This window comes from Pteropus vampyrus, unplaced genomic scaffold (genome assembly GCF_000151845.1).
Source record: "Pteropus vampyrus isolate Shadow unplaced genomic scaffold, Pvam_2.0 Scaffold195, whole genome shotgun sequence".
Lineage (NCBI taxonomy): Eukaryota > Metazoa > Chordata > Mammalia > Chiroptera > Pteropodidae > Pteropus > Pteropus vampyrus.
Window position 1 is genome coordinate 1,138,584 of NW_011888976.1, and position 25,825 is coordinate 1,164,408.

Below are 25,825 nucleotides of genomic sequence, written 5' to 3' on the forward strand. Positions count from 1 at the left end.
ACTACACTATGGAGCCACCCAATAGTCTTTCTTTCTTAACTAAAGTGGTTCTCTGGAGTTGAAGGCCAAAGAGTGGGCCTTCAACTTCAATACCCCTAGTTCATCTTATGTCCTAAAGAAAGTTTCTAGCGAACATTATTGATGTCTGAGGATACTTGACCCTCTCCTTGAAAATAGGGACACTAATATTTCCTCCAAATAATCCTATGGATATGTACAGAACAATGTCAAGTGGGATAGATTTGACTGGGCAGTACAGCAAAATGCTTAGGAGCTCAGGCTCAGTCAAAGAGATCCAAGTTTAAATCTTCTGCCACCTACGGGCTCATGTCATCTCATGGAGACTCAGTGTTGGTATGTGTAAAACGAGAATAATAGATTTGCCTTTTGGGGCTGTTGGGAGGATTAGATAAGATAATGTATGTACAAACATGAATACTGTGCTGTTTTTTAAAAATACATTTATTGTGAGTTATTAACCATTGTCTTTTACCCATTTTTCTATGGGATATTATTGTGAGTTTAGTATTTATTTTCACTGTGTGACTTCTATCTAGCATAGCAGGTGCTGAATAAATCCTAGTCAGTAATATCATGCTGGACCAATAGTCAGTAACAGTTCAACAGTGCAAGTGACTCCTGAATGTCCAGCCCAGTACTATCTCTGAGAAAAGAAAACTGCCTGAGCCTAGGCCCTTACTAAGAGAGAATGATCCACAGGCTTCTGTGGAGGCCAACCTGGTGTTTCAGCACCGTCTGGAGATTTGTGAGAACTTACAGGCAACCAAGCCAAGAAAGGTGGGAGGGGCCTTAGTTAATAAGGAAACGTTGAGAGAAAGCACAGAACTCTAAATCAGCAGACTGTGTAAGTGAATTGTAAGCTGGCATTGGAGTTGTAATACTTGTTGGGCTAGTCACCGAACCTCTCAGAAACTGTTCTCTATCTGTAAAAAATAAGTAATAATATCCACCAACTAGTCAAGATGTTTAGATTCGGTGAGGTAACATTTACTAAGTACTTGCTTGGCACATCAGTTGGCACAGAGTAAGTGTTCAATAAGTGTTTGACACCATATCCTTTGTTTTAATTTAATAATACCTTATAATTATGAACAGTGTCAAACCAAGAATAACACATTCCTCGGTCGCTGGCCTGCGAAGGAGGGTGCCACGATTCATAAACTACTGTTCAAGTCTTAAGAGTTTTAAGACAATGAGCCCAGGGCTGGCTTCACAGTTCCAGTCAAGCGCTAGCGTGACGTCCCCACGTCGGCGCAGAGGCAGAGGAGGACCCGCGCAGAGCCGGGCTCCAAGGGTCACGTGGGCCCCGGCCCCGCCCGGGCCGAGCCCGTCCCCCACGGATGCGGCAGCGCCGGCGGTGGCTGCGCCTGCGCGGAGCCGACCGCGCTCTGCGGCTCGGTCCGCGGTGAAGGCGGCGCGAATAGCAAGGGGGCGGCGGATGGCTCTGCGGGGCCTGGCCCACTCGGGGCCCAACTCCCGCGGGCCGTCAGAAGAGGTGGTGGCGGCGGCCGAAGAGCGCAGGGCACCGGCCGTGGTGCCGGTGGGAGCCGTGCGGGAGGACGATGAAGAGGACGACGGCCGCGGCCGGGGCCTGCTGCGCTGGGACGGCTTCTCGGCTTGGCTGCATTGCGTGTGTGTGGTGGGCTTCGACCTGGAGCTGGGCCAAGCCGTGGAGGTGAGGCCCGGCCGCAGCGTTGTCCCCGCGCCCAGTCCCGGTCCCAGCACAGGGGCGGCCCCAGCAGAGCGTGTGGCCCGCAGGGCTGGCCGGCCTGGACTTCGCCCGCTGCGCATCCGGGCGTGGCCGGCCGCCCCTCCGCCCCTCCGCCTGGGCAGCGATCCATCGGCAGTTCCTGTGGGAGGATCTTGGGCTGCGGCTAGGGGTGAAAAGTTCTCTCAAGGCCCTTCCTAAATACTTGTTGATGTTCATATTTTTTTTTTTAATTTTTCTTTTTTTAACCAGTGTCACAGGAATAACTAAAATGGTTAGTGACACCCGGAGGAGGCCGCAGGCAGGATGTTTGGGGCTTTATCAAGAAGAGAACAATGCTCCTGACATATGGTGAAATATAATAACCCAGCCTCACACAACCAACTTTCTAGACCCAGAGGTTGTTTTGATCATTCACAGTAGGAACTCTTAGAGCATTCCACTCAGCCTGAACCACAATGCTTATCCTCAGCATGCATTTTCTCTTATTCCTCTTCTTGTTCCTCATTTATGTTATTTCTTATTGTTGCTTCTGAGACCGTTGACCTTAAAGCCAATATCAAAATGCACACGGAGAAAATTGTTTGTTTGTGAAACTCAAATTTTCCATCTTCATGGCGCCTTATTATAAGGCCTTCGAATCTTACCTGTTTTGACATTGTTTAGGGTACTTTCTGTAGCATAAGAAATTGCTTGATTTTATGTGTCCAAGAAAAACGTAATCAGGAGGATATATGTTTAGAAGATTTTTTTTTGGTAGTGATGGCAGATTTTAATGAACCATCTCATTCTGACTTTAGTGACATGAGTTGGCTATGAAAATTGGCCAGGGAGGTTTTTCTTAATGCGAAGCACTGCTTTTGTGTTCAACCTGTCTTCTCTGTGTTTTATCATTAGGCAGTTCAATACACATTAAGTTTTCACGAATATCTAGGCTTATGCTGGTTGCTGGGCACAGAAATATGAATGACATACTCTAACCTGTTATTTGTAGATTGAGACTACATATAGGAGAGAACCAGGAAATAATCACAGTAGCAGAGCTAAATGCAGTGCCTTACACATAGTGGTGTTCAATAAATACTTATTAGAATGAGTGACTACATGGATAATTCTTTATCTTACTGAGATAGGACCAACAGTTCCCAAGGAATTTGAGGAAGTGATTTAAATGCCATCTATTGTTTACATTGACAGTTAACCTGAAGTTATATGTGTAGCTAAATACAATTCAGAAAGCATAGAATTGGGTTGTTGTATTCGATTGTCTTTTTATATAGCTAAAGTATTGACTCATCATTTGAGATACTCTTTGTAACATGAGTATGTTTTTCTGACCAAATAAACAATACTTAGCATAATTAAGGTGCTACAAAAAATGTAGATCATTAAAGGACTTATTTTCAATTTTGTTTCCCATAGTATATGCTACTGTACAGAGTTTTCTTTAGGTCAGTTCTTAATTTTTTTGTACCCTTTAAAAAAATATGATAAACTCTATGAACTCTTTATTAGAAAAATGCTTTCTAATACAAAATTATGTTTTTGCTTCCATGGACTTTTGGGGGATTATCTGTGGACCTTATAGTCTATTGTTCCCTGATTAAGAATCACTGATTTTAGAAGGTGTAAGATGAAGGCGGGGAATATTCTCTACTAAAGGATCCAAAGGTAGATGAACACATCTTAAATGGGACAAGAAGGTGAGTGTAGAATTGTGTTGGAGAAGTGACATAGTAGCCCCAGCCCTATTTATTATAATGCACAACCATGGGGACTCAAACGGGAAATTAATGGAAGAACAGGTAAAAACTAAGTTTCCTAGAACCTACCTGTGTTATCAAAAATGTATCCTAGAACCTACCTGTGTTATCAAAAATGTAGTTATTGAATTGTAGGCTTGAGAGACTTAAGATTTTAAACAAGTGTATTTAAGCTTAAATCCCTACTAAAGAGGCAATATAGAATATGGATCAAGAACTTAGACTCTAGAGCTGGACTGCCTAGGTTTCAATCTACGTGACTCTGGATGCATTACTTAGCTTCTTTGTGCCACGTATTCCTCCTCTGTAACCGGATAACAGTATATGTGTCATGGTATTGTTGTGAGAAATGGATAAGTTAATATTGGTGAAGCATTTGGGAACAGTGCTTGGGACCCAGTAAGACCTGTTTAAGTTTGTATTTGGGAAGCATTGAGATTCCCTTTTTCATTTTTAGTGGGGAGAATCCTTAGCTTTTGCTTTGTGAAGATGACGCCTTTGGACCTTATTTTTCTTACTAGTAAAATGAAGTTGAGTTACTAGAATCAGTACTTTTTTTTTAAGTGGGGGAACTTTTTTCCCTGTGTAAATAAAAATCTAATGAGGTACCTCAGTAGCTTAATCTGGTTGAAATGGGACCTGTGTGTGTATATATTTGGCTATAAACAATAGAAACTAAGCTATAGCCTAAGCAGAAAAGGGGAACTTGCTGTAAGGCCATAGAGGCATTTTCAGATATCCAAGGTACAAACGTAGTGGGGCTTCAGAAAATGACTAGAGCCTAGAACCAGGGAAGCCTCTTGTTTATGCTCTGTTTTGTGGATTTTGTTCATTCTTCATACTCCCTGCAAACTGACTTCCTCCGCTTCTGTGGTCTTTATGGTGAAGTTGCCCCTTTCAGCCACTCTGATGAAGAGTGTCACTCTAATTCCAAACTCCAGAGGAAGGTACTCAGGCCTGGTCTGAGATTCTCATATTCTCTGATCTAATCTGCTGAGGACCTGGTTGAGGATTGGTCCCTATTGCATCAAAAGTCTGTTTGGGGCACTGTCCTAGGTGAAGGGAACAGTTAAGGGAGTCTTTTGAGCTGGAAGAGACTGCAAAAGGTGTTGACTACAGGAGGTGTGCTTAGCTTTTTTTTTTTTTTTTTTTTTTTACCCCCTGAGATGCCCCTGAAGCATCATCACAGAATTCAAATGTCTTCTGGAATAAGGTTTGAAATTCCCTGGATTTTATACACTCTTTGTCACTTCTAGCTCTGAAATTACCTGATTATATAGTAAGCTTTACTTATCTGAATCCAGAATTGCCTCATTTATTCAATTTTTTTTCCTGAGTGGGTAATAATATGCTCATTGTTGAAAACTTGACAAGAAAGAAAATTATAAACACTAGAAAACATTACTCATAATTATTCTAAGAAACAACTTCTATTAATTAATATTTTTGTTAATTTTTTTTCTTTATATAATTTCATATCTGTCAAGGATTAATTTGTTATTAACAGAAACTGTCTCAAATAAATTTAAGTCAGAGTTATTGTAAGGAGTCTCTTGGACCCAGTTGCAGGAAGTAGCAATAAATCTCGTGGGACTTGGAAAGCCTCAGGCTTTTCCCTTTGTCTCTTTGGAGCTGTGTGGTCTTTTGTCTCTGCTTCGTTTTGCACGTCTGTTCCATTCTCTATGCTGAGGATGGTTTCCTCTGCAAGCTTCTCAGTATCAACCCTCTACCCCCACACTTTTGTATTCTGGAACCAGACTGAAATGTGTAATTCAAATATTGGAGTATCTCTCTGCATGGGTCAGGTGCTCACTTTTGCTTAGTTAGCTGTAGTCAGGAGACAGGGTTTCAGTAACAATTGTGGCCACTTAGGCTCACCCCTGCAAGAGGAAAGATGGGATACTTCCAGAGCATGGGCTGGGCAGCAATCCTCCAAACAAGTCTACTGTAAGAGGCCGCTTTTATGGATAAACATTATCAAACAATTACCAGATCATTAAAGATTCTTCATAGATATAATTTTATAGACCATAATTTATTTAACCATTTCCCTTCATTTGGATATTTAGCAGTTTCCTTCCCCCCGCCCCAAAGTAGAGATTTATTTGCTGCCCATGCACTTATCTTAGAGATGTTATGCATTTTTGATTTTTGCATTTTTGAGGGCCTCTAAATCATGTGAACTCATAGAATGTCATAGGAGGTTGATATTTTTATAACTTGAGGTGCCTCCTGAGCCTCTCTGGCCCCACATTTTATAAGAATAGAGGCATCGTTGGTGGCTTTCCCTCTCTTGAAGACTATGACCTATCAACTTTTTGGACAGAATTTCAATCTAGTGAAAAGAGTACAAGCTCTGGGGTTTTGAACATTTGTTAATTGTCTGATTTTTAGTCAGTTTCTTCAATTCTCTGAGTTTCATTTTCCTCAACTATTAAATGGGAAAGTAATATCTTGAGAGTGTTGTTGTAGGTACTGAGATAATGCATTTAAGAATTAATACCTGTCATTTAATGCATGCCCAATATGTTAGTCCCTTTTATAGTTAGTGTGGTACTGTTCTTGGCTATTCTTTTATTCTATCTTGCCTTAAATTGATTTTTTAAAAAATACACATCTTTGGATGTGAATCACATATAGTTAAAGCACTTAATGGGAATCCAGTTAGATTTCATTTTGCTGATGATTTGTATGTGCATATTTGTTTTCCACCTCTTGCTGAAAAGAATTTCATAGATAAATTATCTATAAAAAGTAGGGCAATTTATCATTAATATGTTGTGTGAATCATAGATTTCATTCAGCTTACTGATCTTCCCTCCTCCCCTGTCCCTGCTTAAAAAAAAAAAAAAATGAAGATAAAGCTCTGCTCTGAGATGAAGACAGATTTTTATGCTGTTTTTAAAAGAGCAGTTAGCAAAATTGACTCTTTTCTTTCCCACTTCTGCTTTTAAGTCACTGCCCATTCCACCTTATCCCCTAGCAGGGTGGAGGCTGGAGTAGTCACCAGTTTCCTTTATCTTAACAAAGTTTCTGTTTATTTTTCTGAGAAGGATAAAAGCAGTGTGTGAAGGGTTGTTTCCTTTGTTTTTTTTTTTTTCACTCAAACTGGGTGAACCATGCCTCAATATTTGATTCTCAGCAAGTTTACTATTTTAATCAAAATGGATGTTATGTGTAATTATTTGTTGCTGTACTGTCTCATTAAGCCATCTATTCAGCAGACATTTATTGGGCAACTACTATATCTAAATACTGATATGCTCTGGAGATAAAGCCTTGATCATCTCCCCCTCAATTAAGTTTACAATCTAGCAAGGAAGGTAGGTCGTTAACACTGAGTGTTTTCATAGAAGGATTTTCAGGATATTAATAATGGCCTTTAAATTTCTTTGTGAACTAGTACTACTTCTTAGTAGCTTGATGAAGTTCTGTGATTTGAGACTTAAAGCCTGTGTCCTCTTGAGTTTCTTAGGCTCCTAGATTTTACAAAGGCTTCTTCAGTGTTACTAAATCTCTGATTCTGTTATGAAATTATATTATCCCAATCTGGAAAGAATCTGGGACATTCTCTTGTCCAGTTAGTCCTTTCACAAGTACTGTATGTTTTTGTATTTACCATGAAGCATGATGTAAAACATGGACAGTTGTAGTTAAACCACTCCTTTTTGAGAGAAATGCTTCACTGTCCATTCTGTGTTCAAACTGATTTAAGTTTTCCAGTAGCATAGTTTAGTTTAGATCTTGAATGAGGCCAGGCTGTCCTAATATTGTGATGTCAGGCCATTTTTTCCACTTTTAAAATAAGTAAATATTTTTATTGAAATATAACACACATATAGAAAAGTACACAAATCCTCAGTCTGTAGTTTGGAGAATTTTCATAAAGCGAACCTTGCATGTCACTACCATAGACATAAAAAAACAATATTATCATTACTGCAGAAATTTCTGTTACCTTCTTTCAGTTATGGCCCATTCCCCTCTCCCTGCAGCCCCTGGCAACCATTAATCTACTTTCTGTCTCTAGAGATTCTCCTGTTGTGTACATTTCATATGCATGGAATCATATAGCATATGGCCATTTATGTCTGGCTTCTTTGACTTAGTGTAATATTTTCAAGGTTCATCCAGATTGTTGTTTCTATTAGTACTTCACTCCTTTTTATGGTTGAATTTTTTTTTCATTATATGGATATATTAGATCACATTTTTATCCATTCATCATTTGATGGAAATATGGATTGTTTCCACTTTTTGGCTATTATGAATAATGCTGCTATGAACATTAATTTACAAGTTCTTGTATGAACATATGTTTTCGCTTCTCTTGAATGTATACATAGGAGTGAAATTGCTGGGTCATATGGTAAACCTACATCTACTAAACCATTTTCTAGTGTGGCTGCATTTTCACATTTCCATCAATAATGTATGAGGGTTCTAATTTCTCCATATTCTATCATCACTTGTTATCGTCTGTCCTTTTGATTACAGCCATCCTAGTGGATATGAGGTGGTATCTTATAGCTTTATTTCCATTTCCCTAATGACTAATGATGTTGAGTATCTTTTCATGTGCTTATTTGGCTATTTGTATATCTTTTTTGGAGAAACGTCTAATCAAATACTTTGCCCATTAAAAAATTGGGTTACTTGACTTTTTATTGTTGAAATGTAAGTGTCCTTGATGTATTCTGTATACTAGACCCTTATCAGATATATGATTTGCAGATATTTTCTCCCTTTTTGCAGGATGTCTTCACTTTCTGGGTGATGTTCTTTGAAGCACAGAAGTTTTACATTTTGATGAAGTCCAGCTTATTTATGTTTTCTTTGGTCGCTTGTATGCTTTTGGTATCATATCTAAGAAACCATTGCCTAATCCACAGTCATAAAGATTTATTTCTATGTTTTATTCTAAGAGTTTTATGGTTTTACCTTACACTTAGGTCTTTGATTCACTTTGGGTTACTTTTTGTATAGAATATGTAATAGAGGTGTTACTCTTTTAAAACCTTATTTTGAGATGATTTTAGATTTACAGTTACTACAAAAGTAATTGATTCAGCTTCCTCTAAAGTTAACATGTTACATAAACATAGTATAATAATCAAAACTAAGATTATAACTTTAGTATGGTACTATTTACTGAACAACAGAGTTTGTGTGGATTTCACCAGTTTTTCTACTAATGTCCTTTTTCGGTTTAAGTATCCAGTCCAGGTTCCTACATTGTATATAGCTATCAATATCTCTATAGTCCTTTTCAGTCTGTGGAAGTTCCTCAGTTTTTTTCTTGTATTTCATGACCTTGACACTTTGGAAGAATACTGGTCAGATATTTTGTAGGATCTCTCTTAATTTGGTTTTGTTCTGATGTGTTTTCATGATTAGTCTGAGGTTATATGTTATTGGGAAGAATACCCCACATGTGATGATTTATCTTCTCTTTAAGGTTACGACAATGTTTGTATGTGAGTTAATGTTTATGTAGGAGATCAAGGCAGGTGTTTCTGGGGAAGTGTATTCTCTTCCAGGCCTGGGACACTAGGTGGGGTTGTGCAGTGGAGACAGACATGAATCAGCATGGCAACTGTCAGGCACCCATTCACGCAAACCGGGGCGCATGGTAGGCATGAATTTTTTCCCATGTCCAAGTGATACTAGCAGTAAGTTAACTGTTATTCCTAATTTTCCTTTTTCTGGGATCATGATTATTCCTACACTGAGGTGGGAATGTTAGGGTATGCAGGGGCGAGTGGAAGATAGACATACCTTTGAAAAAAATAGCTTCATTTAAAACATAATACTGTTTTCCAGTATATATATTAATATTTTTCTGAGGCACATTTTTTTCTTATCAGACCATGATGTTAAATATATATGTTATGTCATTATTTTTAGGGCTTAATAATTATATCAAATAAAACTTTTTTTTTTTGTTTTTTTACCAGCTGCCTCTCCTTTATTTGTTATAACGTGGGAGATCTTGACATAGGTAACAGAACCAGGGTCACATTTGTTGATGCTCTCTGTTCCCCTTTGATGCCTTAAAGAATGCCAGTGACCTAGGGGACAGAGATGTCTGGACTTGAGCTGTGGAGCGAGGAAACTTCAAGTGAGACGCGCCTCCAGATCCTGGGGCCAATCCACAGTTGATTAATTCCCATATAGATGTCAGGAACTGACTGACTAAACTAACAGTAATTGTCTAAATTTGTATTTAAACTTTTTTTTCCACAAAATAAAATATATATAGAAAATAATTCTGGTAACTCTTGCAATTTTTGTAGTTCAAGATACTTGGCAGTGGTTACTTTTTTTTGGTTTTTTTTTTTTTAAATAGAGAGTTTAATTGAGTTTTTAAAATTAGGTATGAGTTTTTCTGATGTTTTTAATCTTAAGTGAAGTAGACATTTGGATAGCTATAGCATATAAATATACATTGTTTCTTTTTGAATATCATATCTATTCTAAAATAAAACACTGGGTAGTCCTAACGTAGTACATTAAAATAAAATTTTAGAATACTGCTTGACAGTCTAGTACAGTTTCTAAAAGGCAGACTTGATAGGTTATGTAGTTCTTATATCCTTTTAGCTTACTTAAATATATATAGCATATATAAGCTTCCTAAATACACACACATATATACACATACATGTTATATATAGTTAAGGTACTCATATGTATAGGTAAAACATACCAGCATTTTTTTCTGTATTGTCATGCTGGTATTTTAAACCATAGTAAACCAAAGTCCAAAGGGAACCACTGTGATGTCTTTATGTAACAAAAAACAAAACTTTGCATATTTGCTTTTGAGTTGATGTTTTAATTGCAGAAAATAAAAATCCGAAGGGCACTTACATAAAACTGATTTTAGAGTCTAAGATTAAGCTATTAGAGACCACTAAACTTACCAATATGTTTTAGACCAGCAAACTCCAGGGTAATTTAGCTGTAATAAGATTTTCATAAAATATGGCTGATAGGTTATAAGCTTGTCATTTCTACTTTAAAAGGAACAAGATAAAATGGTCTCAAGGTTAAGCACAGGAGATGTATGTACATATAAATAAGAATTACATATTAAATACTGAGTTGAATTAATTTGAGGGTATATCCACTGATCGAAGAAATGGTTTTTTTTGTTTGTTTTTAAGGCGAGGCAACCCTTGGTTGACCTCACAGATTTCAAGGACCTTGTCAGCTTACAATCTCTTATTATTTTATTTTATTTTTTAACACATGCAGCATCTGGTCTTCCTAGGTGATCTCCCATCCAAGTACTAACCCTGCTTAGCTTCCAAGATCAGATGAGATCAAGCTTGTTCAGGATAGCATGGCCATAGATGAAGAAATGTTTTTTTAGTATCTACTATGCACTAGAGACTGTTCCAGGTGTCAAGATAAAGTGGTGAACAAAACAGACCAGATCCTTGCCTTCATGGGACAGAGATTGAGTCAGGTTGGCTAGAACATGGGTTACAAATCAGAGTAAACAGAATGTGCTTTGGCATCATTCTCTATTCCAGGAATGGTGGGTGGTTTTCATGTAACATATCAGCTCTGTAGACCCTCCCCATAGACCTGGACCGAGAAGGATTATATGCCACATACTGGCTGGGAGGAAAGAAGGGCTACGATTATGTGTTAATGATCACTACTATGGGTGGAGTGAGAAATAATGGCTTGTATACTTTGGAATCAAATCTAAATTCAAGTGCTAGCTCTGGCACTTACTAGACGAATAAGTTTTGGGAGAATTATTTGACTGCTGTGAATTTATCCCCTCTTCTGAAAAGATGGAGCGAATTGACAGTTGCGAAAATTAAGAACTCCAGAAGATGCTCATTAAGTATTAATTCTCCATATCTTTTTTCTTACTTTAGTTTTCTTACATGTAGCCAGCCTTGTCTCTAGTGAGAACTAAATAAATGAAATAAATATGTACATTCACTTTAATATGGTTTATAATGTAATATTACTATGTATTATTTCTGGAAAGGGAAGATTTTCAGGTTCTTGGGCAGCTCTGGGGACTGGAAGACCTCTCTGATTCTTCCAGAAGTGGAAAGTCATGGATCCCCACATGAGCAACCCAACATTAACATAATTTAGCTACTCTTCCTGTTTTCTCTCCTTTTTGTTGTCAGTGTTAACCTGCTGCTCCTAATCCCATCTCTTCTTCACATGCCCAAGAGAATCTGGATTGGCCCACTTGAGCACTGGTACTCTTTTGGGCAGTATTTTCACACCTAGGCATGTCTAGGCAGTTAGTTGATTGACCTGTAGAATGGGTGCCCTTGGATCTGGTGTTTACTAGTGCTCTTCCCATGGTAGTTGTTCTGGCCTAGTTTTTCTTTCTTTTCTGGGGCCGTGGGGCAGGAGTTGCCCTCAGAAGGTGGCTGTGATCATTGCAGACACAACCCACCTATCTAGGAAAATGCAATGATTATTTAAAGGAATTGGAGGGAATTGGGGTAGGCTTTATGGTGGGAGATGGCATTTGAGATTTCTTAAACTGCAGATAATTACTTTTTCCTTTCCATTTCTCTTTTATAAGAAGTTAGTGATTTGTACTACCTCTTAAAATCAAGTGAAAATTATTATTGCTTGAAGTAGATCAGCTAATAGATCAAGTTCTCTTTTAAGTTTTAGGCTTACAAAGAAAAGACTCAATAAGCTTCGAATTATTGGTAATTTAGTTGGTAAATTATTCTTGATCACTCAGGATTTCACCAATCTTTTAGAGATAACTTTGAATTAGAAAGGTTTTTTTTTTTTTTTGCCTAATATAAATCCCACTCAGTTGTCCCAGTTTTTCACATGTTTTATTGTTAAAGATTATGAACATTTCTTAAAACTGTTTGACCACAGCCAACTAGTATTTTAGAAGTACCTGCTAATGTCTATAAGATACACTCAATATATTTGTCTAACAAAATTTAACTCTTTTTCTTCCAGGTAATTTATCCTCAACATTCCAAACTTACTGATAAAGAAGTAAGTAAAAATATTTCTCTGTATAGTCTACTGTTGTATTTCTGTTTGTTTTTATTGGTGTGTGTGTGTCAGCATATATAGCTTTTGTTTTCTTTTTCAGAAAACCAATATTTGCTATTTGTCTTTTCCAGATTCAAATTCAGGTAACTATTTTTCATGTGGTGTTTCTGTTGAATTTTATACTGAGAATACTGATTATACTCTTAATACATGAAAATCGATTGAATAGCGTATTAGAATGAAACTCAGTTTCAGCCTAACAGGTCAGTGATTTAGATTCCTAGTTTTTGATGTCTTGTCATGTCTTGTCGATTTTAGTTGGTTCAACTTTTAGCTGTTAGTTGTAATGAGGTAAAACATCAAGGAGCAAAAAACTGTTGAGATAGTGAAGAGATTGAAAATCAATGACATGGGTATTTTGGAGGATTTATAGTAAGTCATTTATGTTTAGTTTAGGATTTGAGAGCTTGCAAAGAACTCTGGAAAAGCAGTGAGTTTAAAAAAAAGTGAATCTGGTTATGAAGCATGACCATCAATTATTTTCAATAATTTATATGAATTTGTATATATAAAGCACTTGGAATAGTGCTTGGTGTACAGAAAACACCTTATAAGTATTTGCTATTATTTTAAACTTGGTTCTGTTGATCTGTTTCAAGCTCTCCCTTTGTGTGGTCCTAATTGTTGAAATCTTTCAGATTACCTCTTGTATTTCATTTTTAAAACAGCTTTTCAGGCTTATAGTAACCAGAACATTCAACTTCTTAGACCACACACAGTTGGAACCCTATGGAGCAAAGACATTCCAGTTTCTTTTTCTTTTGTGGTTACTTCTAATATTCTGTTAATATAGTTTAGTTAACCTGATTTGGGAGATCTGACTTTTTAATTTTTTAAAGCATTTTTTTCCTTTCCTTATAACTGCGTCCAGAGTTTTTCCCTATATATTTGGAACTCAGTTTTCATGATGTAGGTAAAAAAGTGATATCATGATTTAAAAAAAAAAAAAAAAAAGGTGTCTTTGAGAGATCCCAGTATGGCATTTGTTCTAACCTGGAATTTTTAGACTCTTTTAGTATGTTTTGCCTATTAATGAAATACTGATAGAAAGATCTTATAGCATCTCTCCTCATTCCAGTTAACATTTTCCTTACAAAGTTCACCCATGCAGTTCTGAATGCAGTGAGTATTGGATTGTATTTTCAGGACTCCGGGTAAATTGAGTTGTACGGATTGCAGGATCAACTGATTTTATAGGATTGGAGTCCCAGTAGATTCTACTGCACATTCATGTCTTTCAGATCATAACTGGTTTTTATTGCTCTCTTTCTTTTTTACATCTCTACATGAGCATCAAGGCTAAGAAGTTAATTTTATGGTATTTGGATAGCCTTTTTCATTTCAAGTTTTGTAAATAGTCTCTATGCATCATTTTCTTGTTTGAAGTTAAACTCAAGAGCACCAGCTCCAGAGTTAGACTTCTTGGGTTTAAATTCCTGCTCTGCCATTTAGCAGATGTATTTCTTTGGATGATTACATAATCTTTCTGTGCCTTGGTTTACACCTCATGAACAGGAATAATTGTGGGACCTACATGAGAAGCATGAAGACCAAATGAGTTAATATATCTAAAGCATTTAGAATAATGCCTGGCACAGAGTAAGCACTCAATGAACATTAGTGCTCAACTCATGTATTTGAAGGGAAAAACATTTTCTGAAGTAGTGACAAAACAATGAAGATCATTTTGACCCAGGATTTTATTTGATTTCTTTATAAAAACTTAGTTATTTGGAAAAGGATGGTAGGGGAAGGTTATAGAAGTTCTTTTTTATTTAAAGAGTGTTGGATTATTAGTTCTGTTTTCTAAGCTAGTTAAGACTGTTAGACTAATTAAAATGAAACTTTTTCTAAAGCCATGGGGTCTTACTGAGCAGATTTGCTATTTCCTTAACACCGGCTACTTATCATGGAAAAGAGTTTATGTTGTTCTTGATCAAGAACTCATGTTAAAGCGTATTTTTCTTAGAGAACTGTCATTTAATCTTAAAATTTGTATAAATGAATCTTTATACCTTGGTTAGTATAAAGTAAAAAATCATTTCCATGAAAATGTTTTCCCATTTTTATCTTAGTAATCAGAAACTGATACACATAGCATAATTTTTAGGTCTTTTGGAGTTTTGTAGGTCTTTAGTTTTCTCGGTGAATATATTGGGTAAGGTGTTTGATGCTTAGAAATTAGTACAGTTGTAGGTCAATTGTGGAGTTTTATTTTAGAATCATTCAATATAACTTCTGGAAGTGACTTTAGTGATTATCTTATGATACCCCTCACTTTTGTTGACAAGGAAATTGAGAACCTTAGATTAAGTGACTTCTAGAAGGCTAATTATCGACAGACCTAAGACTAGATCCCATTGACTGTGGCTTCTTTTTCCTCAGATCGTAACTTTTTCCTCATGATCACACTCATTTAACCATCTTTCACATGTAATCATTGTGTTGCTTATGTAGTACTGCAGTCTCTTATTATATAGACAAATGAATGAGTCATACTAACAATATAGATTTATTTTTGATGAAGTTGTAGAGTACCAGGATTGCCTTTACTTCTTAGGTATCATTTTCTGCAAGGTAAATGTGAAAAATCTAGTTGCCAATCTCTAATGCCTCCATTCCTATTATAATGGTGGAGTCAGGATGGAGAACAAGGCGCTCTACTAAGCCAGATAAGGAGTTGATATTTCTTTTTAACTTTTCCTGTGCAGAGAGACAGACCTCCGAAACAGACCTCTGAAATGTAATATAGGAACCATTTACCTCAGTTCACAAGGAAAATATGGCTTAAGCCTTTAGACCTGATGAGCTATTTGCCTGACCAATTCTGTACAGCTTGTGCATGGAGCTGGTCACTGGAAAGTTCTCACAGCATGTCCACGATTTGGGAATGGAGCCAGATGGGTAGGGATTTGAGGCTACGGGAGCTTCGTACTTCCCTTCCCAAAGTTCAGCATTCCTTAGATTTTCCAGATCCTGTAATATCTCTTTTTAAAATCCATTGCATTTTCCTGCTTTCTCTTACTGTCTTAGAAATTAGTGTGTACTTCTTGGTGGATTTTTTTCTTTCTTTTTTGAAAGATTTAAATGTCTTAAAACAACGAACCATCAGTATGTAAATCCGTTGAACTAAAACGATGCTAGAAATAGTTTCCATTTTCTCGGGTTTCACGTCTTTCCCTTATTTTTAAACTATCTGCTTTAAAAAATAAACTGAATTGACCGGCCTTCCAGTTCCCTTTATTTCTTCCTTACACCACCAAAGAAACATTAGTTTCTATAACTACATTTAGGCATACATACTGAGTTTATTTTTAAAAACCTTAAACGTATTATCAAGTTTTTACTTCCTTTGAGGACTTCATGTGCTAAATTAATACTTCTGTGGATAATAATATGTAATAATAAAATCTTGAGCACATTTCATATTTAATAGCTTATTCTAAATATAGTAATCAGGAAGAATTTGAGTGACAAGCTACTTCATTTGTCTTTTACTTTTTAGAATATTTACAGTTTTCGCAATTATTGCTTGACAGTTTAGGTAAAATTTACGTGTTTAAAGAAGTTTGCTAAAGGGATTAAAGTTTTAAAACTTTATTTTTAATTAACCCATTTACCATTTGCCCCGAGAATACTCACTGGCAGCACTTGGCAGCTGCAGCATTTACTCCAAAATAACTCGCAGATTACAGTCCTAACCTTACCCCTAAAGTTTGCCACAAAATATCTTGCATTTACTCTTTTCGCATGGCTCTAAATATATCAATAGTCTTTGGAAACAAATGACATCATTCTGTGTATAGCATTCTGTTTTTAGTAGTGGTATTCATGTTTACAAAATGTGATTTTTGATCGCTGAAAGTGTCAAATCCTAGAAAACGTAGCATTCCTACGCATGAGGTTAACATTGTTTTCGAACAGTTGTTAGCCAAAGATTCATTTGATGAATTCGATTTATGTATACATTTCTGTTACATTAGGATTAGAGACAAGTTCTATTTAGAAATAACTCCAAGGACAGTTTTTATATTTTATTTTCACATTGAAAACCAGTCAGATTTGCTTCAGCCTCAAAGAGCATGTTTATGTAGAATTAAATTAACACTGGCAGCAAGCTGCACTTTTTTTTTCCTAAACTGGAAATGGGTTAAAATGATTAAAATAGTCTGTTACTTGGACTCTTTCTGAGTCTGTTATTTATTTATTTATTTTTTAAGTCTCATTGTGAAATGTGAAACACATACAAAGTCAAGAAATAGAACTTCGCCAGCAACTCAGAAGCCCCCTCATGTCCCCTCCCTAACACTGTTTCCCTCCCCCTCCAAATGTAACCACACCTTGATTCTTATAGTAATAAGTTAATCGCTTTTCTTTATAGTTTTATCTCTAACCATATATCCCTAAACACTATAGTTTAGTTTTGCCTGCTTTTTAAAAATAACTATAAAAATGGATTTGGCTTTTTGTGTTCATTATTATGCTTATGAGTCAAAATTACATGCAGACAGTTTTTAAAAATTTTTAATTACATGGGGAAAATGGAATAGGAAAAATAATAGAAGGACTTAGGAGTTAAGATGAATGTTTTACTAATGGCTTTACCTCTAACCAGCTTTGAGCAAGTCACTTGAACTCTCAAGATCTCCTTTTTCTTCTCTAAAACATGATAGAATGGGTTTAAATGATAGATAGGACCCCTACAGCTCTAACATTTGATGAAACTGGATAAATAAGTGTTATACTGTGCTATCTTTAATTTCTTTCATTTTTGTTTTTATTAGGTTGTCTTGGAGATACCCAGTTTTGTTTTAGATTTCGACAGTCTTCTGGGAGGAGGGTGTCACTGCATTGTCTCCTGGATCAATTTGACAAAGATTTACCAGTTTACTTAAAGGTTGGAAAAGTAGTAATAGAAGAATATCCATGGAGAGGAAACTTTAGAATTCAATTAATTACTCAGTTACCTCTTATAGCATTCAGAACTTTTTTGCTTTTGTTTTTTTTTTATATTATGCTGCTGGATTTCCTGAGTCTGATTCATAAAGGTTTAGTATGTGAGTGAAAGAGACTTTATAAAGTTACTGTTCTTGTAACACATTATAATACTATTGTGAATTATAGAAATTGATTAGAATGCTGAGGTGATTTTCTTTCATTTGTTAATAACTGTTTAGATGTGGAGATAGGGTGGTACTATACCAGTAGGTAGCACTCAGAGTTGAAGAATCCCTGTGGTAATCCCTACCTACTGTAGGATAGAATTATAGTTGTCTCTTTTTGATTTTTTAATGAACTTTGTGTATTAAAAATAATTTTAATAAATCAGATGACTCCAGATTGTAGGTTTCTGTTTGGTACTGCACACTGAAGAGCATTTCCATCATATCAGCACATCCAATATGAACTTGACATTGTTTGCCTAAAATCAACATTTACAGTTCACGTCCCTGGTTCTGACCTCCTGGTAATGACAGGAACCCTCTCCCAGTTAGCAAAGATATTACCTTAGATTTAAATGTCTCTTATAGCCATCTACTTCTTTCCGTAACCTTTGCTATCACTATTAACATATTCTTTAACTGATGATAATAATTGCTACTATTTATTAGAGCTTTTTACGTTCCAGGCACTGTATCAATAATCATGTATTATCTCATTAGTCCTCCCTATTGTGTTCTGAGAGCATTCCTTTTGCAGATAAAGGAATTGAGGGCTACTGAGGATTCGAAAATTGCCCAAAGATATCCTATCTTTTTTTTTTACAATGCAGTTTATTTTACAGTGTTGCCAGCCAAAGTATACATATTATATAAAAGAAATAAAATTTAAAACCTGTTGTTTTATGAATAAAGAGCTAATGATAGTACTATTTCTTTGTCCTCGATTTTTGGCCTTTAACTTTCCAATTTCCAACTTCACCTGTTTTCTGTACAAGTGCCATATTTTAACCCAAATGAACTACATTCACCTTGCTTTTTCCTGGGATAGCTTGTTTTTTTTCTGTCTCTGTGTGTTTTTGCTCAAATTCTTAGCCTTCTAAACCCAGAATATCTTTATCTTTGTTTAAATCATATCTATCTTTCAATGTCCACTTCGAAACCAGCTGCCTCCAGGAAATCTTTACTGATCCCAATAGACAGAGGTAATCTCTTCCCCGTTGGCCTCTTTGTAACACTGTACTTTCTTCATAGTACCTTCCCTTCTATTCCATAATGGTCATTTTTGTGCTTTTCTTATCCTTCTTAGATTGTTATCTCCATAAAGAACTGCCTTATGCATCTTTTTATCTTCTCTAACACAATACCTTGCTCAAAGTACGTGTTTGATAAGTACTTGTTAAAAGAATAACAGATAAGGAACTGGGCCAAAGTTTATTCCATTAGGATGTTAAAACATAAAAAATTTTTTGGAATGTAATTACCTTTCAAATTGTATGTTGGTAAACATTCCGGTGTTTCATTATTTTGGGGTAATATTTAAGATTCGGATTGGTATTTAACTCTTTTTATTTTGTCTCTTGAAATTTTACATTTGGATACCTCATTTTGTTAAGACTGACCCCTAAAACAAAATTATAGGCAGAATTTTTTAAAAAACTGAATAACGTTGGGGAAAACAGAATTTGATTGTTTCCTGACTCCCATTAACTAGTACAGATATGAATAAAAGACATAAGCAGAGTAAGCTGTAGGAGGGAAATATGACTTTAACACTTCAGTTACCATTATTTTATCTTTGGACAAGTTAGCAGGTTATTGTCTCTTACTATCATTATTATTGTTAATGTTGATGGAAAAGCATAACTGGCTCTTCAGTTCAGGTTTATAGAGGAACGTGATGTTTAATAATAAATATAAATATATTCAATTTGTCACTTCTTTCATAGAAGGATCCTGCTTATTTTTATGGATATGTGTATTTCCGACAAGTTCGAGATAAAACTCTAAAAAGAGGCTACTTTCAGAAGGTAATTTTATATAGAAAAAAATATTTTTAAATTGTGGTTAGAAAAATAGAAACTGTTTGAATGAACAGTCTTTAAAGTCTTTGATATTTTATCTTTAAACATAATAGAATTTATATATTATCTTGTTTTTTTTTAGATTATAGACACCTATTCCTAGATGTTTGTTTATATTATAGACACCTGTTCCTAGATTTTCAACTGCTATTGTATTTTGCCTTTCTGCTATCCCTGTACTAGATTCCTGACAATAAGTTATAGTTATTTTTGGAACCGTTAAAAGCCAGAAGAATCTGCTTAATTTTTACATTTTAGAATAAAGGAAAAAAAATAAACAGATTATAATATAGTTACAACTAATTAAAGTCCACATTATCTTTTTGAAGAATCAGTAAATACATGTTAGCAACATCTTAGTCGTTACTGTTTTTACTGTAAATGTACAACCTTTTACTTTCTTAAAAAAAAATTAGTTCAGGGTTAATCCTAGCTATTATGGACCCACCTTCACCTTTCGTAACCTTGACCAGTAATTAATGCTGAATACAAAGGTAAAAAGTAGTTTTCAAGAAAAATAGATTTTTAAAAATTAGCAAAATCTATAAAGTGATCAAAGTATAAAGTCAATTTCTAAGCATGTAGCTATGACCATTGAGCTCTAAAAGTATTAGTCATAGGTCTTAGTTTGAAAAAGCATCACAATTTGCTCTTTCCTTATTAGAAGAGTTCATTTAACTAATTCCTGATATTGCTTTGCTAACAAAAGTTGTAGCTAGGATTTGGAAATTACCCATGACATTAGTCTGTTTATTGGAAGTTCTTTTTCCTAGAGAGCAGAAAAATCTGTGACTATGCCTTTGTGCTATTAAAATGTAGTTATAAGGTTAAACTTTCTGCGTTCTGCAACTGTAGTATTGTTTCCTTTTTACCATTCACTGTAAAAGCCTTTTTATTTCAAAATCCACACATTTGCTGAATTTAGCTTGTTAGTAATTGATTATGTAAGAAATGACAAATTATAATCATTAGGAAATTTTTAAAAATTGTTTCTTTTTTCCATCCAGTCTTTGGTTTTGATCAGCAAACTACCTTATATTCATTTTTTTCACACTGTGCTCAAACAGATAGCACCAGAGTATTTTGAAAAGAGCGAACCTTATTTGGAAGCAGGTAAGTTAAACATTATATAAGTTAGGTACCTTTATGAAAGTTTTAAAAATTTTACTGGAAATGATCTGATAAAAATGAAGTTGACCTAAAAAATTAGTTAAGAATTTTAAGGGCTATATGGTGGGAGAGAGATGTAAAACTATTCTTCTGGCGTCTTTATCTAGAAACACCAAAGACTGTATCTTTTTATCTCCTTTTGCAACATAGATGATGCCTATTTATTAGGATAATAATACACAAATATTGAGTTGACAGTTCGGATACTCTGAGTACTTACTATTAAACAGAAATCCTTATGTCACTCGATATAGAGAAGGGCTCTGCCAGGTGGTGTGCTTTCGTAGCTAATTTTAGTAGTAATAAATGAATATGAAAACTCTTTATACCAATTATTTTGTTGCTTTAAAAAAATTTATTAACCAATTTATGTAGTAAAACCTAGGTGTATTTCTGGTGAAATGTAAGATTCTTTCACTGCTTTTCTTTTACCTTTGATCTTCCATCCTTCTCAGTATATTTTTCCTGCTCTGTAGAAAATAGAAAGTAGCAAGTAGAGTTTTAATTTCTAATGTTCCATTTTTCATGTTTCAATGGTTCCACTTATACTAAGGAAAAACTTTATTATGTTTTTCAGCTTGTAATGATGTTGATCAGTGGCCTGCTCCAGTGCCAGGGAAAACATTACATCTTCCTATTATGGGGGTGGTAATGAAGGTAATAGTTTCTATTTAATTTGTCTCCTTTTTTAAAGATCTCTGAGTTCACACATGAATTTTACTTGTTAACTACCTGATAACATTCAGACTTGTTATTGCTTTCACTTGTTTTTCTTTGATATGAGGAGTTATGGAAATACCACAATTCATACTGCTGCACAGAACCACTAGTCACACAACCCCAGGGGCCACCAGTCTCATTTAATCCGATGGAGTTTGCATGAGGGGGCCATTCTTATATAATACACGTGAATGTAAAAGCCACCTAGAATTCTGCTACTCCATGGCCCTCCAGTGATGGGTGGTATTGCAGAATACTTGCAGAATGGAGTATGAATTACTAAAAATTAAAAGAAATTAAGAAAGCCATTGGTTCTTAGTCTTAAATGATCTTAACATGTAATGTCAGATTACACCTGTCCATCATAGGGTATTGTTCTCTATTAAGTCTTCTTTCCTTCATTAAAAAAAATGAATTACCATTTTGCTCTCAGGCTTTGTATGAATGTACTCTAAGTGCTTTTGCAATTAATTTTCAAGTTGGACTTATTTTTGGCAGTGCTTTCTCTTTAGATGTGCTATTTCTGTGGGAGCTGTTCTGTTTTTTTCCTTGGGAAATCATCAAAAGTAGTACTCATAGCTCTGGGTTCAGAGTTCTCATAGTTTCCTGTGAGATTTATCCCATAATTTGGCAAGCTTGAGAGGGTGTGTTTGGGTGTGTGTATATTAACAAAGCAAAGATTGGAACAACAAACAGGAAGTGGTATGAAGTTGATGTCCTTTTTGTTTTTCAGCACATTTACTTCTCATTAGGTTAGTTATTTCGATGTGTATGGGTGTATGAAAACTTAGTTCACTTACTTTGTGCTGTGACTGAAAATAAATATGACTTTAGTTTTTTAATCTGACAAATACTTTGCTTTTATGGATTTTTAGGCATTGTTCATGGTACCTTTTTTAGCAGCAGGATAGAGAACTTCTGATTCCTCATTGTGTTAGGACTGGCAAATTATAGCAAGGACATTCTTTGTAGCCAGAGTTAATTTCTTGTCTTTATTTTTAAGGTACGGATTCCCACATGTCATGACAAGCCTGGGACAACTCAAATAGTACAGTTAACTCAGCAGGTAGTATGGTACTGTGGTAGAATAATCCAGCACATACAGTCTCTTTAACAGAATTTATAAGTAGCAAATGTAGTTTCTTGGGTTTACATTTCTGAATGTTACTGAAATATCATATTAAATAATTTTTTGATAAACTTCCTGATGTTTCTCAGATTTTTTTCTTGTTCTTTGGTAGATACTATTGAAAACTCAGAGCTTATACTGTAATTGTGAGGACAGGAGAAAGTGAATATATATTTTTTTTAACAAGGTTTAATTTTAGCAAAACTCTTACCTTAGAGTGGTCAGTAGACTTCCATTTTTAGGAAACTCAGTCAAAAAGATTCCATAGTTAATAATTGCCTTTCATTTTTCGCAAAGCTACATCTATTCATGGGTGGGATTGAATTTTTCATTTGAATTGTTTTAATTGGTATTATTAGTGCTCACATTGTTCTTTGAATTGAAGAAAAATGGAGAGCAGCAGAAAAACTAATTTTGCCTGTTATATATATCAACTAGTGTTATGGTAGTATTTAGTACAGTTGTGAATTAATTTAACATTTGACTATTGGATTAACGCTTTATCCATGGAATCTGTGTTATCCTTGAACTTCAGCTATGTTAGGGGAGATTGGTAAGACCCATTCTTTTTGTGGTTTCTCTTGGAGGAAGAGAATTTCAAATATATAGGACAATAAGGCTTAAAGATCATGAGATAAATAGGCATATTTAAAAAATTAATTTCTGTAAATTTTAATTACAGCTTCTATTTTTTCTTTTCTGTCTCTTAGGCAAACACACACATATCTGTTATTTTACCTACTGTTCACGAGGTGGATCTTTTCAGGTAAAAAGTAAAAAATTTCAGTTGTCTTTTCTCTTTTTTTTTGGTGATGTTAATTTCTTAGAAAATGAATTTTCTTAAATGTGGAAAAAAATGGGAGAAAATAGTTATTATATTTCATATGTTATAAGTTAATGGTTCATCCTTAAGTACATGTTATGAGCTTTGACAGGGAAATTTGGATGTGGATTGCGTATTAGTACATGGTAGAAATAAATTATTTTTGTTTGGTTTGATGTGAAAATGGTATTGTAATGATATAAGAAAACATGCTTATTTTTTCAGACATATTTTAAAGTATTTTGAGGTAAAACGTCACGAGGTTTGTGTTTTAAAGTACTTGAGTAAGAAAAAATAAATGAAGTAACAATGGCAAAATATGCTAGATGATATGTTTAAGGGGGTTCTTACACTATTGTCTTTATTTTTCTGTATGTTTGAAACTTTTCAAAATGCAGAATAAAAAAAAAAGAGAACCTAGCACAAAAAAGAAAGAAAGAAAAAGTACCAATGTTCGTGCCTTATACAGAGCGGCTAAATAAGAATCTTTGGATTGGTGCCTAAGTTCCAACTCCCAGATAGTTCTGATGTGTAACCCAGCTTGAGAAACCACTGCTATAAATGAACAATTACTAAATACTAATACATGTATTCAGGAGTCACGTGAAAGACCTAGAATAGGTTTTTTGGTTTGATTTTTTGTGTATGTATAGGGTGTGTGTATGTGTGTGTGAGATCTTTAAACTGCATGGAATACTGCTTCAAAGATGGATTAATTTTATATGCTAGATCTGTTTTATAAACTTGGCTCTAGTACAGCCCAGTAATCCTACTTCTAGGTATTTTCTCAATAAAAATGAAAATATGTATCTATACAAAGACTTGTATGCAAATGTTTATAGCGGCTTTATATACCAGCCTAACTGGAGACAGTGCAAATGTCCATTATTGGTAAGTGGATAAACAAAATAAGATGTATATATATGCATGGAATACTACACAGCAATGAAAAAAAAATGAACTATTGATATAGTCAACAACATGGATGACTCTCAGAAGCATTATGTTTTAGTGAAAGGAGCCAGATTTTAAAGAGCTTCTCACTGAATGATTCTGTTTGTATAATATACTGAAGAAGGCAAAACTATGGGGACAGAAATCAGATTAGTGGTTTGCCCGCGAGTGAGGGAGGCAAATAGACTACAAAGTGGATGAGGGAATTTTGAGGGGTGATGGAACTTCTCTATATCTTTGATAAGGGTGAATTTTATCAAAATTAATTACTGGTAATTACTGGCGATTAGTTCCACCACTAACACCTTTGATTAGTTATGTGTCTTTTCTCCCGAATATAAATTACATGTTATTTTTAAAGTAAGACAAGTTAGTTTGTTGTTTTTTAATTTTTGATGCTCGAGATGAGAAAACCAAACCTTGACGAATAATAACCTCATAGAGATAGTACTATGCCAAGCATTTAATATCTGATGGTCGGATTAATGCTGTATCCATGACAACACTTTATTTTGTATGTGTAGAGCTTACATTTTATGTTTATTAGTGTGAATGAGAGCTTAAATGTTTGTATTGAAGGTGATTTTTTAGACCAAGACTCAGCTTGGACCTGGAAAGATGTTTGAAGTTGAGTGACATACAGTTGAGTAAAAGGGACCCATTTTCCTTCTTTCACCAGGTCAAAGTTTGTCAAGCTACTACTACTCCACAGACTGTGCCTTTGGTTCTTGCGCTCTCTTGGTCACAGAAATAGTCTTCTCATGTAGTTTTTAAGTTGGGCTTGGAACTGAAGGACAGTTTTCGGGCAAAAGAAACTGACATTCTCTTGCCTAGAGTCAAGGACATTTCACCTCATGATACTTGCTGTTGGTTCTTGGCACAGCAAGAGGCATATAAGTTATGTGTTGTGTTCCCCTTCCACAACACCCCCCACCCCTACCATCTACAACAGGGGTCCCCAAACCCTGGGCCACAGACCTGTACCCATCCGTGGCCTGTTAGAAACTGGGCCACAAAACAGGAGGCGAGCAGCTGGCGAGCAGCTGGCGAGCAGCTGGCGAGCGAGCGAAGCTTCATCTATATTCGCAGCTGCTCCCCAGCGCTAGCACAGCTCCACCTCAGATCATCAGGCATTAGATTCTCATAGGAGCACTGGTCCCTGGTGCCAAAAAGGTTGGGGACTGCTGGACTCGAAAGTAAAGCAATTTTGGCTTTCTACCTCGTTGGCAGAGTAGACAACAGTTATGAGTTTCAAAGACTAATATCTTTCTGGAAAAATTGAAACCTACCTACCTACTTACCTATCTACATCTACTTCCCTTCCTGCCTGCCTGCCTTCCTTTCTTCCTTCCTTCTTTCCTTTTCCTCCTCTATTCTTTCCCTTCCCTTCCTCTTTCCTCTTCTCTCTTCTCTCTTTTCTCTCTTTTCTCTTTCTTTCTTT

The 25,825-nt window shown here is 35.5% G+C and overlaps 1 protein-coding gene across 5 annotated transcripts in view; it reads left to right on the plus strand.

The window, feature by feature from the left end:
• Positions 1 to 1,368: 1,368 nt before the first annotated feature.
• Positions 1,369 to 25,825, plus strand: part of DENND6A (DENN domain containing 6A) — a 43,045-nt gene continuing 18,588 nt past the window's right edge. Inside the window, exons 1-9 of one of the 5 annotated variants that reach the window (XM_023537609.1) lie at positions 1,370 to 1,696; positions 12,466 to 12,504; positions 12,605 to 12,647; positions 17,349 to 17,461; positions 19,454 to 19,534; positions 20,596 to 20,701; positions 21,336 to 21,415; positions 22,482 to 22,544; positions 23,318 to 23,373. In XM_023537609.1, coding sequence (XP_023393377.1) covers positions 1,460 to 1,696; positions 12,466 to 12,504; positions 12,605 to 12,647; positions 17,349 to 17,461; positions 19,454 to 19,534; positions 20,596 to 20,701; positions 21,336 to 21,415; positions 22,482 to 22,544; positions 23,318 to 23,373 — 818 coding nt within the window. In that variant the 5' untranslated portion in view covers positions 1,370 to 1,459. Of the gene's footprint in view, positions 1,697 to 12,465; positions 12,505 to 12,604; positions 12,648 to 17,348; positions 17,462 to 19,453; positions 19,535 to 20,595; positions 20,702 to 21,335; positions 21,416 to 22,481; positions 22,545 to 23,317; positions 23,374 to 25,825 lie in introns of all 5 variants that reach the window. The other 4 variants (XM_023537611.1, XM_023537610.1, XM_011371788.2 and 1 more) reach the window with 4 other exon arrangements.